Raw genomic sequence first — 17,108 nt, 5'->3', positions numbered from 1 at the left:
GGAGTGTGTTATAAATACTAGGAATGTCTAGAATGTTTACTGGATTTAAAAATAGAGAAGAAAGTGCGTGCTGTTTAGCGGAACAGCAAAAATGCATATTTAAGCTTCACAAGAAAATAAACAATGTCTCTGAAGTATTTTCATTCTACAATATATCCAAGCAAGGCTTTTTGGTAATTTTGAGATTTTGTCAGCTTTTTAGATTTTTATTGAATGTCTGATTATTTTGGATCTGTGGCAAAGTGAAAGTTTTGTTATAGTTATAGTTGAAGACTTCTATTTGAAGATTTTCTAGACACTCCCTTTAAAATACTTCTGCTTAGATTATCTTTTAATTCTGTGTTCTGTGTGGTAGATAGGAAAGATTATTGTTCCTTATCTGCAAAGCTTTGAATTTCCTCAGAGAGGCAGACTTCACAAAAGACCACTTCTTAAATTTGAAGTGGAGTCCCAAGTTCTCTCACTCATCTTTTTTCCAAAGATGATCTATCACTGCCTATCTTGACAAGAGTACATTCTGCAGCTTCAGTAACATGCAAGACTCTCAAGAAATAATGTGGACATGGTTTTAGTGTGCAGTGCACACACACGGACATGCGTCCATATGAAGGACCTTATGTAGTTCTGGTGAAGACCCAATCATTTTATTCACCTTGAAAGGTGCTTAAGCCACTCCCCCTGCTTCTCATGTGTGAGTAAAGTTTGTGGGAGCTTTGAGATTCTGGGAGTTTTGATGAACCATTTTATGTTCTGGACAGCTGTAAGAGTCTCACATGGCCCCTGTTCTACAGAGTTGCTGGAACTAAAATCTCTGTTCCTTACGGTGAGTCCAGATTAAGTTTAGAAAAGAGATGCTGAACATAATTTTGAGATTTAAGCATCGAGACCTGCAAGCAATAAATGAGGGCACACACCAAGTATGAACGTCATCATCTTTTATTTGGTTGGGCTGGGGAATCCAACTACTGGGAAGCTGTTTTAATGCAGATACAGGAACTGTGCAACTGTCTATAAAATGTTGTCTGTGGTGTAATGTGTAAGGCAACAGAGGGTGCCAGAAAGCAACAAGTTGTGGCTTCCATTGTAATTAATGAAAAAGGAAAGGGAATGTAACTTACAATGTTAGGGTGGAACAGGGTTTGCATTGTCAATTCAGCTGCAGAAGGCAGGGAAGAAGACACACATCTTGTGTTTTTAAGCACTCACTTGTGCATAAATTAAAATAAGCACAGTTGAACAAATTGTCAAGCTTTTGCAGGTATTATGTGGTAAATTATGTCTAGGTGACAGTGCTTTTCACTGAATCTTTTAGCAGCAATACGTACCCAATATTTCAAAGCTTAGCCCTGCAGCAAAGAGGGTACAAGACAGGAGGATAATAAAGTAGTATAAACTGTCCCAATGATGTAGCATGTTAATTACAAACCAACATTGCAACAAAAACAACCTGTCTTTCTGCTTTTGTAATTCTCAAACTAATTAAAAAAAAAACAAAAAAACCACACTTGACAACCTCCCCCTGCTCTCCTGCTGTAAACTCAAATACCAAATATTTTATGCCAAAGAAAGCTTTTTCAGCAATATTGGATTACTTCTAGAATATGATACAATTACAATCTTAGAAAATAAAGAACAGAAAGTAAGTGCATACTGAAACTACTATGATCCGTCAAGATACATTTTCTCACTCTGCCCTTGATCTTTGCTGGAACAGGAGCTGCCTACATCTGCTGCAGCTAAGTGCTAGCATATTTCATGGAAAGAATGCCAAATGTGCTTAATTTTACTGTGTCTTTTACTGACTCACCATTTTGGAGTTCCTTGACTTTTATGCACACTAACCCACCTAACCTTGCACTTTTATTTGGCAGCGATTATACTAAAATAATAAACTCCTCTTTGAACCTTGTTGTAAGTCCCTCCCACCTACAGCCTCTCCCCCAGAGCCCTATCACTGGCACACGCAAATGAGCACACACTGCTGCATCAGAGCAGTGCTCCATCAGGTCAACATTCCCTCTCCAAGAATGACAATGTGAGAGGTGACAAAGGAAGAAAAGTGACCCTGGCAGCTTTTTCTGGTCCATTCTCCTCCTCTTTCCCCAATATCCACAGTTCTTGTATTAGGGGATTTAGAGGGTACTTCTTTGCCTGATCCTTCGGTATTCATTTATGAACTACTGTTGTGGTCAGCATTTAGTCTATGAAATGTCACAATGAAGCACTCTGGATTTCTCAGAAAAAATCTTCAGTCTTCTACAGTCTTGTGCACAGTCATGGGGCTGGGTGCAGAGTAGTCATGTGTGTTTCACTGATTGCAATTATTGCTCTACTGACCTGTCCTGCTGTCAGGAGCCCATGGATCTGACCAATCTGGAATAGTAGGAGTTGCTAGCAGGCTGCTGAAACTCTCTGTTAGTAGAGATTTTGGCAACATTGAACTGGACTTAAATACTGATGTTACCTCTAAACTGTCACAGCTGATGACCCTATTGTAGGCAATACTATTAAGGTACACAAAGTTAAATTGGCTTAAGCTAACAGCTAAGAACTGGCAAGTTATCACAAAGGCTGATTATTTCAACAGCATTAGCTAATCCCCTCTCATGTAAAGGCTCTTGATCAGGTTAATTAAAATATTAACACAAACTTCTTATGTTTGTTTTTTTTGGTATTTGTTGGGGTTTTCTGGGGCGGTTGTTTGGGGTTTTTTTGAGTTTTTTATATAACTTGTCTGTTTAAATCCTCTGTGACCTGAAACTTAATACACAAATCATTAGAATGCAGTACAACCATTTTTGTTTCAGCAGAAATAAATAGTATAAATACAGTAATCTATTTGGCAGCTTTCTACACTCCCAGTCTGAGGAGTTTGCCGACCATATGATCAACAGATGATCATATGACATAAATCAGGGCTATACTTATTTTAAGTTGGCCTAGAGTCTGGATATGAATTAGTCTGGGCATGGTTCATTTTCAGAGTCAGTCCAAGATACTTTTTTTTCATTAGTACTTGATTGTATTCAGTCTCACAAACTCATCACAAATAATTTTGAAGAGTTTATATAAATGTAAAGCATTTGTTTACCTATGTAGTTCTTAACAATTCTTTCAGAGGTGACATTCTCACCAGTACCAAACCTGTAAAGTCCCAAAAGTTGAATCTGAACAGTCTTCCTGAAATAGAAATATGTTTGTATTTTAGCTTGTAGGTTTTGGCAGTCTTTAATTCTATAATAATTAGAATATGCTTCATTTAAACTTGTATTGTCAGCTAATTGGAACCTTGTTTTTATTATTTGTACCTCTTGATTCTTCAGAGTTTCTTTGGAATTACAATGGGAGCATACAAATAACATTTCCATCTAGGGAAAAAACTACCACAGGAATTTTCTTTGTCCCAGGATTTCAACACTTGAGAGCTGAGACCTATTTGCATGTGAAATAAAAAATACTTCATGCAGTTAGATAGCTCCAGTTTTGTATATTCTAACTGTATACATAACTAGCTAACCAGCATCCCAGTCTGGTGGGTTACTCTTCTTGTAGCTCACAGATTTTTGTCAGTAATTCCTCCCAATAATAACTTTAAATAATTTTTTTGGGGGAAAAGCTCTCACTTAGTTCATGGACAGATCAGCATCAACATTCCACAGTAAACATATGTGCAAGGGTGTCTTCACAGTTCTTGTATATAAAATGCTTCTATTTGGATTTCTTAGCATAAACAGTTCAAAAGATTTATATTGTTATATGATAAAAATTAATGTATTTGAAGATATGTGTCCCCCCAAAGCCTAGAAAATGCTTATTTTTCAAGCAATACCGGCTGTTATTTGGAACTCTAAAACACTTGGATAACTAATTAAAACATTGCTTCCCCGTACACGTCACGCTTCATTGGCTACAACTGGAAGTGAGGAGAAAACAAGCAGTAAGTGCTTGTTAAGGACTTATTTTATAGGATTCTGATGTTTCTAGTATGACATTTGGCTAAGAAGTCAAGAAAAAAGGTCCTGTCCGTATTGAGCATAAGAGCAGATATATCCCATTGCCTTCTGTGATTCCAGGTGCTTTTAGTTTCCTTGATGGCTAATGGTTTTAAATTGAGAGAGGGGAGATTTAGGTTAGATATTAGGAAGAAATTCTTCACTATAAGGGTGGTGAGGAACTGGAATGGATTGCCCAGGAAGGCTATTGATGCCCCATCCCTGCAGGTTTTTTAAGACCAAGTTGGACAAGGTTTTGTGCAGCCTGCTCTAGTGGTAGGGTTCCCTGCTCATGGCAGGGGAGTTGGAACTTGATGATCTTCAAGGTCCCTTCCAACCTTAATGATTCTATGATTCTATGACTGAGAATCTAGACAAGAGATTGTGTGAACATCTGAAAAAAACTTCTAATGGTTATATAGCAATGAGATAGGTAACTGTGAAGGCTGTTTGTAAGCATGGAAGGAATATATATATACAGCATGACTTAATATTTTGTTTTATATCATCATCATCGTTGAATGGTTTGGGTTGGAAGGGACCTTAAAAATCATCAATTTCCAACCCATCTGCATTGGCAGGGACACCTCCCACTAAGATCAGGTTGTTCAAAGCCCCATCCAGCCTGGCCTTGAGCACTTCCAGGCATGGGGCTTCCACAACTTTACTGGACAGTGCTGAATACAGTATAATATACAATGGTCAAATACACTAGCAAAAGTGAAAGCCCAAATCTGAGTCTTTCATATTATTCCTATGGCTTTTAGAGGTTTAATTTGAATAGTTTTTATAACCTATGACATCAATTACTCATTGACTTTGTTTCTTTTGAGTCCTTTCCTTTAGGGCTTAGATCAATTTGAATCAGTAATATGAAAACTAATCATAAAGGAAAAGCAGTGATTTATTTTATGTTCTCTCCTGCATATATTCTCCCAAGGACTTTAAGTTCCAGCTGGTGTACCAAGCACTTAATTTTTTACTTACGGCAGTCTCTGGACTGTAATTTTAGAGATTGCTAATAACAAGTATTTTTATCACTTTTCTTTTTATGAACTCTATGTTCTAGAAAAATTTTGCAGAAATATGCAAAATATATCTAATTTTAAAAAATTGGAGTATTTATAAAATCAAAAGGCTGGAAGGATAGGAGCAAATTATCAATGTTTCTCCTGCACAAGCTGTAACAGTATGTCTTCTGGTGTAGTCAAGAGGGAGGGTTCTGAAAGCATAAAGTGCATTTGGATAGACTCCAGTTCCAAGGTCAAGAGATGGAGTGAAATGTCCCATAGTTTACCAGTTTACTTATATCTTAAAGGATCCATCTCATCACTGGTTATAATTGCCCTTATTTCTGAAAGCTGCTTTTTTTGATGAGCTAAATGAAGTTGCTATGTACTAAATAGTGTTGAAAGAGAGAACTGGAATACTTTCAAAGGTTTGATTAAATCTAGTAAATGAACACTCTGTTGTAGACTCTCTTTTGACCTAATGGAGAGAAACTCCTCTGTTTTAAAGAAGTGTGCATTTTCACATTGCCTTCCAATTTTTGGAAGCTGCCAAGTTCCATAAATATTTAGATGTTGGTACCTTGCTGACTCAGAAGTGTTAGCATAGCATAATAAAAAAAAAGATTGTAGACAGGCTCCCTAAAGTGATGTATTGCTTTAAAAAACACTGTGTTTAAACAGAGTTCCTTTTATCATTGACTTAAAAAATGTCCTTCCAGGGTAGTATTTATCTTCAATTTTGTGTTCTTAGTGCATGTGTAGGGCTCATTCACAGTGGCAGTAGCCACAGGCCCGCAGAGATGAGAGCACTGAAGAAGGGAGCTACTTTGAAACCCTGGAAGAGAATTTTGCCTAGTCTTTTATTTTGAACCATGCTGCTGTAGAGTCATAATTTAGCTTTCTAAGAAATTAATGCAAGATATGAAATACTTTTACGGTTTTCTGAATCCAAACGCAGGAATCTATTCAGGACCAAATCCAGCACTATATTCTGGTAAAAAATCCAACACTTTTTTTTCCTATGATTTCTACTATAGCAGCACAAAAGCACTTTAGAAATTACCATTGCTGTATATTGTGCTTTGCAATGTCTGCTGTAGAGACTACTGTGCAGAAATGGGAGAATAAAATGCAGGCAAGACACAGAAGGAAGAGTGGGTAAGAAAAGAAGACAAGAGAAGCAAGATGACACCATTATATAGATGAACAGAGTAAAATTTTGCAGTCTTATCTGTGTTTTGTAGAGTTTTTTGGGGGTTTTTGTTTGTTTTTTTTTGTTTAGTTTTGGTTTTGGTTTTGTATATTTATTTTTTTTTATGTGAAAAAGACCAGCAGATGTTCATAATGATCTGTATTGCCATCTAAAAATTATGATTAGGATTAATGCTTATATTTAGAATAACTGAATTGTTCATTAACTTGTTGATATGTACGAACAAAAAACCCCACCAAACAAATTGTATTTGTCATGACAGAGATTATCTCTCATTGACCCAAAGCTTTCCAAGCACCAGGTCAGGGGCTAGGTAGAAAACCTGCAACACCAGCTGTTTCTTTCATGTTCCTGACAGGCTTTACAATAATTCCTGCAAAAGGGATCTGTTTCCCATTGTAGCATTTTCTTAAAAACAATACACACCCCAGCTCATACTCTGACCTCAACAGTGACCTCATACATTCTTTTATCAGCAGGTCAGTACATGTGTCTGTTGAATTCTCCAAGTATATGAGAAGTTAATTTGTTTTCACATTTCTGGGTTTATTGGTCTTATTTCGTGTTTGGAGTGCATGTTGGAAGAATTTGATGTGCATGTTCCCTAATATCTTTTGGAAAAGGAAGTGAAAGGTATTTCAGTTTTAAATAACACCATTGTTGTTTCCTCAAAAAATAGCTAATAATTAAATAACTTCAGCATCATTTCCTAAAAATTTTTGCCTGGGAGGTCTTCTACATACCAGTAGTTATTATCCTCTAAGGTAAGATTCTCCCCAAGTGCCTCCAGTATACTAGTTTTTAATTTGCATATATGATCTCTTATTGCAAAATCAGTGCTGAGTTTGGGACAGTTTTTGGGCCAATGTTACATAGGTCACTGATAGTTATTTTCATTAAATGCTCCTTAAATTATTCTATTGCAAGTAATGAGGCATTTGTTACAAAAAAAGTTAAGCTGAATGTGTGTGCGTGTCAATGTATTCTGCTTAACACTGTGAAATGCATTATAATTTCCATAGAAAAATGGAATGTACCTTGCATCTGGGTGAGGTAACAGGCCACGTGCAACTGCAGTCAGCAGAACACACGTAGTATGTCCCAGCAGGACTGCTAACACCTGGTTTATCTGGGTGGGTTTTCAAGTTTACACCACCCATGGAAACTTGACATTGCCTTCCAGTATAGCTGCAAAAAATCATTGCAGTAAGTTGTCATGCTAGGATCTCATGGGAAATAAATTATCAGAACATAAATTATATGATTTGTAAGTCTCTGCTCTTTTGAAAATTTTGCTGTAGAGCTTGTTTATCTATCCGTTTTCTCTTTCTTCAAATTCCCTCCCTGTCTACGAAGTGAACTGAGAATTCAAGGCAAATTGTACCCAGTCTCAGTAGTCTTTGTCAAGGCAACAGTGCAACATGCAGCCTGCACTACCAGCATCTTGCACAGACACTGCTAATTTGAAACTGAAGAGGTTCCTCAGTCAGGTCACTGTAAGTTTTGCATTACTCTGGGCCCCATTACTTCTCGTGGTATTTACTTCAGGATTTGAAAGAGTTTGGATATTGACTGCTCTAAAAAGTGTCCTTATTAAGTGGTAGTAAAAAATATTTATTTTATTATGTAATAAAACTATATACACTATGATGCTCTCAGGCACGTGGTGTGATTCTTGGGGTGCACTCCACAGGGACAGGAGTTGGACTCGATGATCCTGATGGGTCCCTTCCAACTCAGCATAATCTATGATTCTATGATTCTACAATACAGTTTCTTCACAGGAAATCTTGATGGAAATGCAAGGCCTTTTAACAGTCTTGCTCAATAATAATCTGTTAGCATTAATTTAGTATGAACACATATATGTGTTAATAAGAATACCCAACTTTGAATATGCAAGAGACAAGGAAACAGATGGCTTGCTTTCAGATGTGTTGAACTAGTTAAACTCGTGTCATATTAAAAGAAACCAGACTGCTTGTTATAGTTCAAGTATAATACTTGTAAAATGAGCCCATAGGAATATAGTTCCCTTTGAAAATCTTTAACCTTACTCTTTTGTTCTAGCTATAGTAGGGGCAAATTTGAGAAAAAAAAAATTTCTGCAGAAGGATCCTCCCTTTTGGAATACCCAAGAATCAGCTATTGTGGATAAAATACAGCGATACAGTGTAATGAAAATGCTACAACAATTTTTAAAGTAAAATTTCATGACAGCTTTTTCACAGAAAGCAGGTAAATCAACAACAATGCCAAACTGAATGGAATGCATGGCATAGAAGGTGTTTCTTATAACGACTGAGGCTACTGACTGGTACTTTTACAAATAATTAAATTAAATGTCACCATATGTTATAACAAATTAATAATAACTGCTTACTTTTTATGGATTAGATACAATTTGTCCTTCTGAATAGGTACAATTATAAAGGCATTAGGGATATTTTATATTTTAATTGTATTATCCTTTGCAAATTTTTAAAGAAGGGCACAGAACTTCACATGTGCTGAACATCTGTTTTCAAGTGAGGAAAAACAGGAGATTCTCATTACTGAGTATTATTTCAATGATCATTTAAATATTACCTAGACATCCAGTGTTGAACGTGTGGCATTTGAAGAATGGATAGGCAAGAGGATAAAGACATTGGACTGGGTAATCCATTTTGGTATAGTAGTTTTAATCTCTAAAGGTCCTTGGGACTTCAGCTAAATCTCCTTGGTGTAAACTGTCTGTCAGAAATGGGTATTTGCGCCTAATAGTCATCCCCAAAAAATCATAGAATGTATAGATTGTCCAACACAAGCATGATAGTAAGTAGAATAGTAGGCAGTGTATTCCTATAGCTGAATATCCACCTGCCTTGTCTATGAAGTCTGGCTTAAATAAGTTTAGTAATAACACTGGGAATAAAAACACATGCCAGTATAGAACTGCAAGTGTATCCTCTTTTTATCTGTATCTTATAACTTTATATGACTAGGCTTGAAGGAGAGGAAAAACAGGAATACAAACTAGTGAAACCAGCTGGGCAGAAAACCCATAAGGAACAAAGTTACAAAGCAAACGAACAATCTGGGTATTTCCCACACTACAAGTGAGTTGTCAACAAGTCGCAATGTGTGCAATGGATGACTCAGATAAGAACAGAAAGCGAAAGAAACTTGTCCTTCTCAGTCTCTGAGAACAGCCTTAGGTGTAGCAAGTTGTGCAAGACTATACATTCAGCTAAAAAAAAAAAAAAAAAAAAAAAGAAAAGATATTTTAGATGGTCAAGGGGGGGAGGTTTAAACTGCTATCTGTGAGAGTGCACATGACCAATTCTCCTCCTGTTCTCTGTTAGATGAGGAATGATCAGAGTTTAGGACATGCTCACCTTGAAATATTTTCCAGTTGCTAGTCTATCATGGACAGTTTCATTCTCTCACCAGCGCCAATATGTGCACAAAAAGAGCTTTTATCCACACATGAAGGCATCTCTGTTGCTTGCCTGAATCTCTGGCCTTTTTAGAGCCTGCAATTATGACCAGATCATTGGCACTTCACCTACTACTAAGAAAGCAGCCAGACCTCAAAAACTAATGTGTCTCCTTCCATGATTGGTTCATGTGAAAGCCAAACAGATAAGTAGAATCTGCTCATCCATTTATCATTTTATGCAGCATGTGCATTGTGAATATTTAGAGTCCAGGTTGCTATCTCTAAGGCCTGAATGTTTATTTTATTTTATTTTTATTCTGCTAGTGCTACAGAATTTGGATGAGAATGAACTGTGTTGTAACAAGAAATTATTTTCTAATTCTGCATTCATTTAAAGCCATCGACTTCCACAAATTTTGTTAGTGATTAATATTCTTAGGAAAGAAAGAGTCAAATATAGATCTCTCAACTCAGGTCAATGCTCTGGGGAAATTTAGGAAGAAATATTGCTGGTAAAGTGTGTTTGAAATAGTTACTGTGACACAGAATATCTCATGCTGTAACACTAATCTTAAAGGAGTACTATTTAATATTGGTATTAAAAAAAAATTCAAAGCAATGAATACTGAAGAGTTCTATGGAGTTTCTGTGCTTTGGAAGGTAAGTATATATGTCACGCTCTTGGTTTCTGTGGAAGACTATTTCCATGAGCATCTCTAATCAACCGTCTGCAACATTAGAAAATTTACACAGAGCAAACCCATTGCCAAATTTTATTTGGGACTTTGGGTCAAAACACACACAGAGCTACAGAAGATAGTACTGAATGAAGTGCTAACAGAAATTAATCAAGAGTATTTTAGGAGCATGTATGTATAGAAAAGCTCTGTAATAATAAGGTGTCATACTTATAAAGGTGTCCCACTCTCCAGCAGAAGGAATGCAGCTGGAAGTAGACAAAGAACAACTAACTTATGTATGTGTCCATATGTTCTTGTGAACTATATTGTAACAGACTGAACAAGAGAGGGTTAGTCGAACCAAGATATTTTTCAGAGCTTCTTATAAGTACAGAAAACATAATGCTGTATTAGTCATCATTAATTGTCTTCTGAGCATCCCACAATTAAATTTATGTTTGGAAGTGAAGAAAGTGGTGTCTGCCGAACAAAAAAGATGAAAGTTAATCTTAGTAACAGCAAAAATAATTACAATAAATAGACATATTCTATGTATTGAGTCACTGGTGAGTACAATCCCACAAATGAGCTCTTCCTGTAAGTCTGCTAACTGCTGGGTATTAAGTACTACTGTTTATCTACATGCAAGTCCCACAGTCTGGTTTAGTGATTTATTTCTGTCAGTAAAATTTCATATAGTTTCCAGTCAAAAGCAGATTACACATAACTACACAATGGAATATGTTACAGCAGATTTGCAATGTATCTTCATTGTATGCCATGTAACGTATTAATAGTATCAGAGTTGTGACATTGCTGCTTATTTATACATCATCATTGGACTATAACTCCTTAAAATGTGAGTGTAGAAGTGTCTTTGGGCTCAAAAATATTTATGGTGTAATTATTTCAGGTGTTGTTTTTTTGTTGTTGTTTTTTTTCATAATGCTGTGCATATTAACAATATTAAGAAGATTTGATTTATGAAATAAGTTGGATATATTGTAAGCATGACTCAGCAGGCTTAATTTAAAAAGCATTAAATGGTGTTACCTACCTGATGATGCCTACGAATCGTAGTACCAAATTATCATTGTTGTAGCTGAGCTGTTATAGCTCCCACAATGCTGGAGCTACATTTCAGAAATGGACATATAATTATTGAGTTTTGATAAGTAAGTGATTATGTTATCACAGATAGTTTTTTGTTACCTCTCAGAAGCAGTCTCGTGTAGTATTGATTAACTTTCAAGATGGTTAGCTGAATGGCTAAGTGGATAAATATCTACATGGCAATGAATGTTTATTATATCATTAATTCTTTAACCCATTTATAGGTTTTAAGATTTAATCTGGCAGGTCTGCTATTCATGTACTGCATCTCTTCCACTCTTTTCAATTTTTAATGTAAAATAAGTGCCTTGGAATAAAATATTTTCAGCAACTGCCCAGTAATTTTCTGATCTTAGCAACATCTACCTGTACAAGCAAACTTGCAAATTTGAGTCGCTTTTCTCTATTTGCTATGTGAGATTTTTACTCAGATTTGAATCTTTAATTCTGTACTATAACTAACTATATCTTCTGCTACAACACTTTGTAATTGTGATGATACTATTTATGATAATGATGAACATCATTTCTGTTATAGACTGGTACTTTTTGCAAGCAAAATTTCCTACAAAATTGCTAGCATATATAAGACACAAAATTTGTCTGGCATCTAAGTTAAATGTTACACTGCAAAATCTTCAGTCCTTGATATATAAGCAGGTAGAGCTCTACATATGTGGTGTCAGCTCTAGGAAGAGCTTGCCCTAGCATATAATTATCCCACCACTAACTACTTAAATAAACGTAGACTTCAGGGATTCATACCACTCTTGATTGAAACAGTATTGAGGAGTGGAAGCTGCTTGAACTCTCTTAGAACTTCTGTAGTCACAAAATTACTCTCATCTGTTAGTAAGTTTGAATAAAAAGTGTTTGGGGCTGCTAGGGTTTGAGTTCAAAGAATAACTGTGGTTTGCCAAGGCAAGAAGTAGGTAATTAAAGCAATGTTTAGAGACACACTGAAAGCTTCAAAATGGGGCAACTTTAAGGCTAACATCTTCTAGACTGGAGAATAAAGAAAGTGAAAATAACCCAAGAATATATTCATGCAGGTCTGATTGAATCTTCTAACAGTTCCTGAGAGTTGTATGGTAACTGCAGTTATTATCACAAAGCTGACTGTAAGAGTTATTTCTGACATTTTCAGTGTATTATGTGGCTGTGAGTTGCCACACCAAACTTGCTCAATTCACAAGTCAAAACAAGACTTTATTATAAGGCTAACAGTGCAACCACAGTCAATTGTCTGAAAGTTGGCCACTGCTGTTGCTTCATACACCACCAATAGAAACTAGGGTGTCTATTACACTTCTCTTGGTGAACAGGGAAGCAAAACAGAATTTACTTTGTAGTTCTGCAGTATATTGAGTCACTGGTGTTAATGGTAATGACTAGTTTTGTCTGAGAGTTAAGGAGATGTGACTTCAAAGACACATGCTATAGAGGTAAACACAGAAAATAACCAGGTAAGTAACTTCTGTAGGATATTTTTTACCTTAAAAATATGTTAAGTTGATATATTAGGCTTACTATTTACTAAATATTGAGTTTTACAGATAGATACAGAGATGTTTTCACAGCGTGTTAGGGATCTAATGTTCCTTAATAAATGTGGTTTTATTTATAGCTGTGGTCTCCTGAACTACATGCCCATTATGAAAAATGTCTTGGTTACACTGTTAGGTCTGCTAGGAAATATTGGTTCAGGTATTTGGAGGTGGACACTACTGACATCAGTCCAATTTATTTGTTTTTGTTTTGACTTCCAGCACTTATTTGTCGAGTGAAATTTCCCATCTTTGAAGTAGTTGATTCTGCATTATGGCTGATTTGAAAGTTCAAAGAGACACTCAGTTGTATGGCTAATATCCAAACAAGTCATCATTTCTTTTAAATTATTCAGGACAGGAAAATTTCCATTCAAATTATTTTTCTTATGTAGCTGACATAGTTTAAAGGTCAAGTAGAAAAATTCTCATAGTGTGCATTATTTTCAGAACTGATGCATGGGTGTAGTTGGAGGTCAGGGCTGAGCCAGAGCAGTGTCTTGCCCTTGCCATCAGGAGTGGCACCATCTGCCTATCCCTCCTTCTCACCTCCCCTTTCCTCTCCCAAACCATACCTTACTCAGGCTGGGGCGTGCCCTCCCCTCTGCTGACTCCTGTCAGTGCTCATCTGAATCTACAGGAGGCTGGAGTGATGAAAATATATTTGTCTTATTTGCTGGGTGAATTTTCTGCTTGGAGCCAGCTCCTACTGCCCTCAGAGAAGAGCTGAAGCCCAGCAGAGGCAGCAGCAGTGGGGCCCCACGCCTGGAAGGAAGAGGAGGTGAGGAAGAAGCAGACTTCCTATTTTAGCTGCAGCCAACTTTCGACTGACAGATCTCTACACCTTACTAAACGACCAAATTTATTTGGGTGGTTTTTTTTTCATGGTGTAAAACTGCATAAGCATTTAAGAAAATGAGAGATTAAAGGCTTGAGTTTCTGTAATTACTGATCTGGGCCAGAGCTGGAGTAACCCAAATAATCTGAGGATGGTTATTCCACTTTCACAGCTGCACAAATCAATGCACCTGCAGAAGCAATTTATGAAAGCTTTATGGTAAACGCCATTTTTTTAGTAACTTTAGTTAGTGTTAACTGTAGATTTTGGGGGTTGGGTTGTGGTTTTTTTTTCTTAATTGATTCAGGAGAGAGAATATTTATCACTCCCTATAAATGGTAGCATGTCCTTGAAACAAGTGTTTGAAAAGACTTTTTAAAATATATTTTTACTAATGCTTTGGGGTTTATTGTGCTTAAGAAGTGCATCTCAAAATCTTGCAAATGTTTGGAAGTTTCTAAATACTACCTGTGAATCAAGACAGTCTGTGTGATCTAGTAATATATATTTCTAGGGTCAGCAGTAAAAAGTGTATTTATATCGCTTTTAGCTAATATCACTTTCTGAGAACAATGGCAGCAATACAATCAAAGAAAGATGACAATAATAAAAGGCTCTCCTGAGCTAGAAAAGATACTGCTGAGGATCAGGTAGCTTTTAGTCAAGGAATGAATTTACTCCTCATGTTCTGATGGTTGAAAACTGATTATATTAGGTCTTGTAAAATGTGTCAACATTCAAATAAAAGTAACTGCATGGACTTGATCTACTGCAGACTGATGTTTTTGGTATTGAGTATTCATTTCTTTTTTTTCCATTAAAGCAGGTATTAAAATACTTTGTTAAACATTTTATGTCACTTTTGTGATCCTAATTGACTTGAAAAATCTATCAACCTAAAAAAAGTATTTTAAAATTGAGTCTGTTGAAGGCATTTGACATAGGATACCTCTCTATACATAATCTTTCTGTCTTTGTAGCAGCAGAGTTCTATACAAACCTGTTACTTAAAAGATTTTACACATATAGCTGGATATTTGCTTCACTGATCCTGGGAGGGCTGGGGAAAAAAACTCTGAATGCTGACTCAAGAAAACCTTTTGGAACATTCTGGCTCCTAACCTATGAGAAATAGACACGTGAAAGTAGTTATATGAATTCTGCATTTACTTTTTTTAGAGGCAGAAGTTTATCCTTTTATTGATCTACATTTACTTCATAGGATCACTTATCTAAAGCTCTCTGTGCTAACTGCATATTTCTTCTAAACCATCAACAGAAGTCAGCACCAAATATTAAATATTTAAAACATGTTAAAAATTAGAATTATTTAGCATAATATTTCAAGGAAAAAAAACAGAAAAAAACCCACTGCTGTGACATCATTTTCACAGAATTCTACATCAGCCCAAGGAAATATCTTTTCTAACACATTTGTTGGAGGTTTTTGCTTACAGTTTTTAGTTAACTCAGTCACCCGTATCTCCAGCCATATACTTTGTGACTAATCCTCTATGGATGCTTTCATTGCTGCTTGTTTGTAGTGTATGAAATCCAGTTTTATGTTAAGTAGGTGGATTGCTGATTTGCCAGCATGCCATTCTGGATTGGGCATTTATGAATTGTTTTTAAGCACCAAAGTGGACAATGAAAGCTTTATATCAGTTCCCCAATTAGCAGTAATCATTCTTGTTAAACTTTGGTAAAGAGCTGCAGTATGTGATGAATGTAAAGTATTCATTCCTAAGCTGTTTCTTTTTTTTTTTTTCCTTTTTTTTTTCCCCCTGCATTTCTACATTTTGTCAAGTAGTCTTATGCTGCTTGTTATTTCTGTTCGTATTGCAGATTGAGAATGTTGATGTCTGCCTTAGCTTTCTGGCAGCCAGAGGCGTAAATGTCCAAGGTCTTTCTGCAGAAGGTAAGAGAAACTGCTTATCAGAACAAGTAACAGGATTTTTTTTTTTCTCAAAATTTAATTTTTCAATACCATTATTTGCACAAACTGTCTTGAAGAGCATACAGATATTGGTTAGTGATAGCAAATGGAGAGAAATTTAGATTTCCTTTTAATTTTCCCTTGAAATTGAACAAAAGAAATTGAAATGTGCATGAAGCCTGACACCATGCTTTAAAATAAGATTTTTTCCAATAGTGTTTATCTTTTTATGTTATCTTCACAGTATTAGATAGGTACAGGGTTTTCCAAGCATACTTTTAAACTTGGTTACATAGTAGATTCAAAACAAAAATAAAAATAATTAGAATCTTGCTTAGTAAAGTAAACCCAGGGTAGAATGTCTGTTTAAGCACATTTATTATTAGTAGTAATGCTGTCAGGATGAGTCTAAAAATGATTGTATTTCTTTGATGTAATGAATTAAAAGAAAGAGTGAATGGTCTTGTGCAGCATAAGTGACCTCAAGTGACTGCCTAATACAGTTATAACTGAGTTAATAAATATGTTAAATCAAAACTATTAAAATACCAATTGTTGTAATTACTATGTAATATTTGTCTTATTAATATAAACTTAAGTCAGGTGAATACTTTATCTTGTAAATTAATAAAATTTGTACAAGTGTTTGTCCTGTAAATAGTTAAGTAGTTCTGCAAGGTTCTGTGCACCTTCAAAATCCCTTTGACTTCCACCTTAGCAGAAATGTAACATGGCTACTATATATACTATCTACTAACTTTAATTGTCTATATATGGAAAGCTCCTTATCTGATTGAGAAGAACCCTTGTAAATACCATGAATACGCTGATGCATGAGAACACTGAACATTTATAAATTATTGTTCATCTATAAGCTGTTTTGAACTTATTTTTTTTGTGCAGCCTATTTTTACTTGCATGTGAAATGACAATCAAATGTGTGAATAAAATGAATTTATTTAATGATAATACTATTCATTGTTTGATACCATGACATGCTTATGACACTTTTTTTCTCTATTTTGTTAAATCCAAATCTGAGGGCATTCCGCAATAATCCCCTTATTCATACCTTTGTTTGGCTTTGGAAAATAATTTTTAATGGATATAAGCTTCAAATACGTAGCATTAAGTTTAAATACTACTAAAAGCAGTAACACTACATAGTGTTAAATGGAATTTTAATAAGACAGACCTTGATTTCTGAAGTAAGTTTAAAACTAGTTTTGCTGTTTACAATTGGTCATGAATCTGGTCTAAGTCTGCTAATACGTTTGTAATTATATTAGCTCAGAGTATCACAGAAGTGTGATTCTATGATTTTTGTAAAGATACCATTTTAGCATGTACAATCC

At 35.6% G+C, this 17,108-nt stretch overlaps 1 protein-coding gene across 3 annotated transcripts in view; it reads left to right on the top strand.

Moving 5' to 3' along the window:
* The window catches only part of NAV3 (neuron navigator 3), a 273,171-nt gene that overhangs the window by 90,272 nt on the left and 165,791 nt on the right, over positions 1-17,108 (top strand). For all 3 annotated transcript variants that reach the window (XM_051631165.1, XM_051631157.1, XM_051631149.1), the window contains exon 4: positions 15,663-15,735. In XM_051631165.1, coding sequence (XP_051487125.1) covers positions 15,663-15,735 — 73 coding nt within the window. The remainder of the gene's footprint in view (positions 1-15,662; positions 15,736-17,108) is intronic.

The sequence above is a fragment of the Apus apus genome, chromosome 1 (assembly GCF_020740795.1).
Source record: "Apus apus isolate bApuApu2 chromosome 1, bApuApu2.pri.cur, whole genome shotgun sequence".
Taxonomy (NCBI): domain Eukaryota; kingdom Metazoa; phylum Chordata; class Aves; order Apodiformes; family Apodidae; genus Apus; species Apus apus.
The sequence above is the reverse complement of the archived record's forward strand: the minus strand, read 5'-3'. Positions and strand labels throughout refer to the sequence as shown.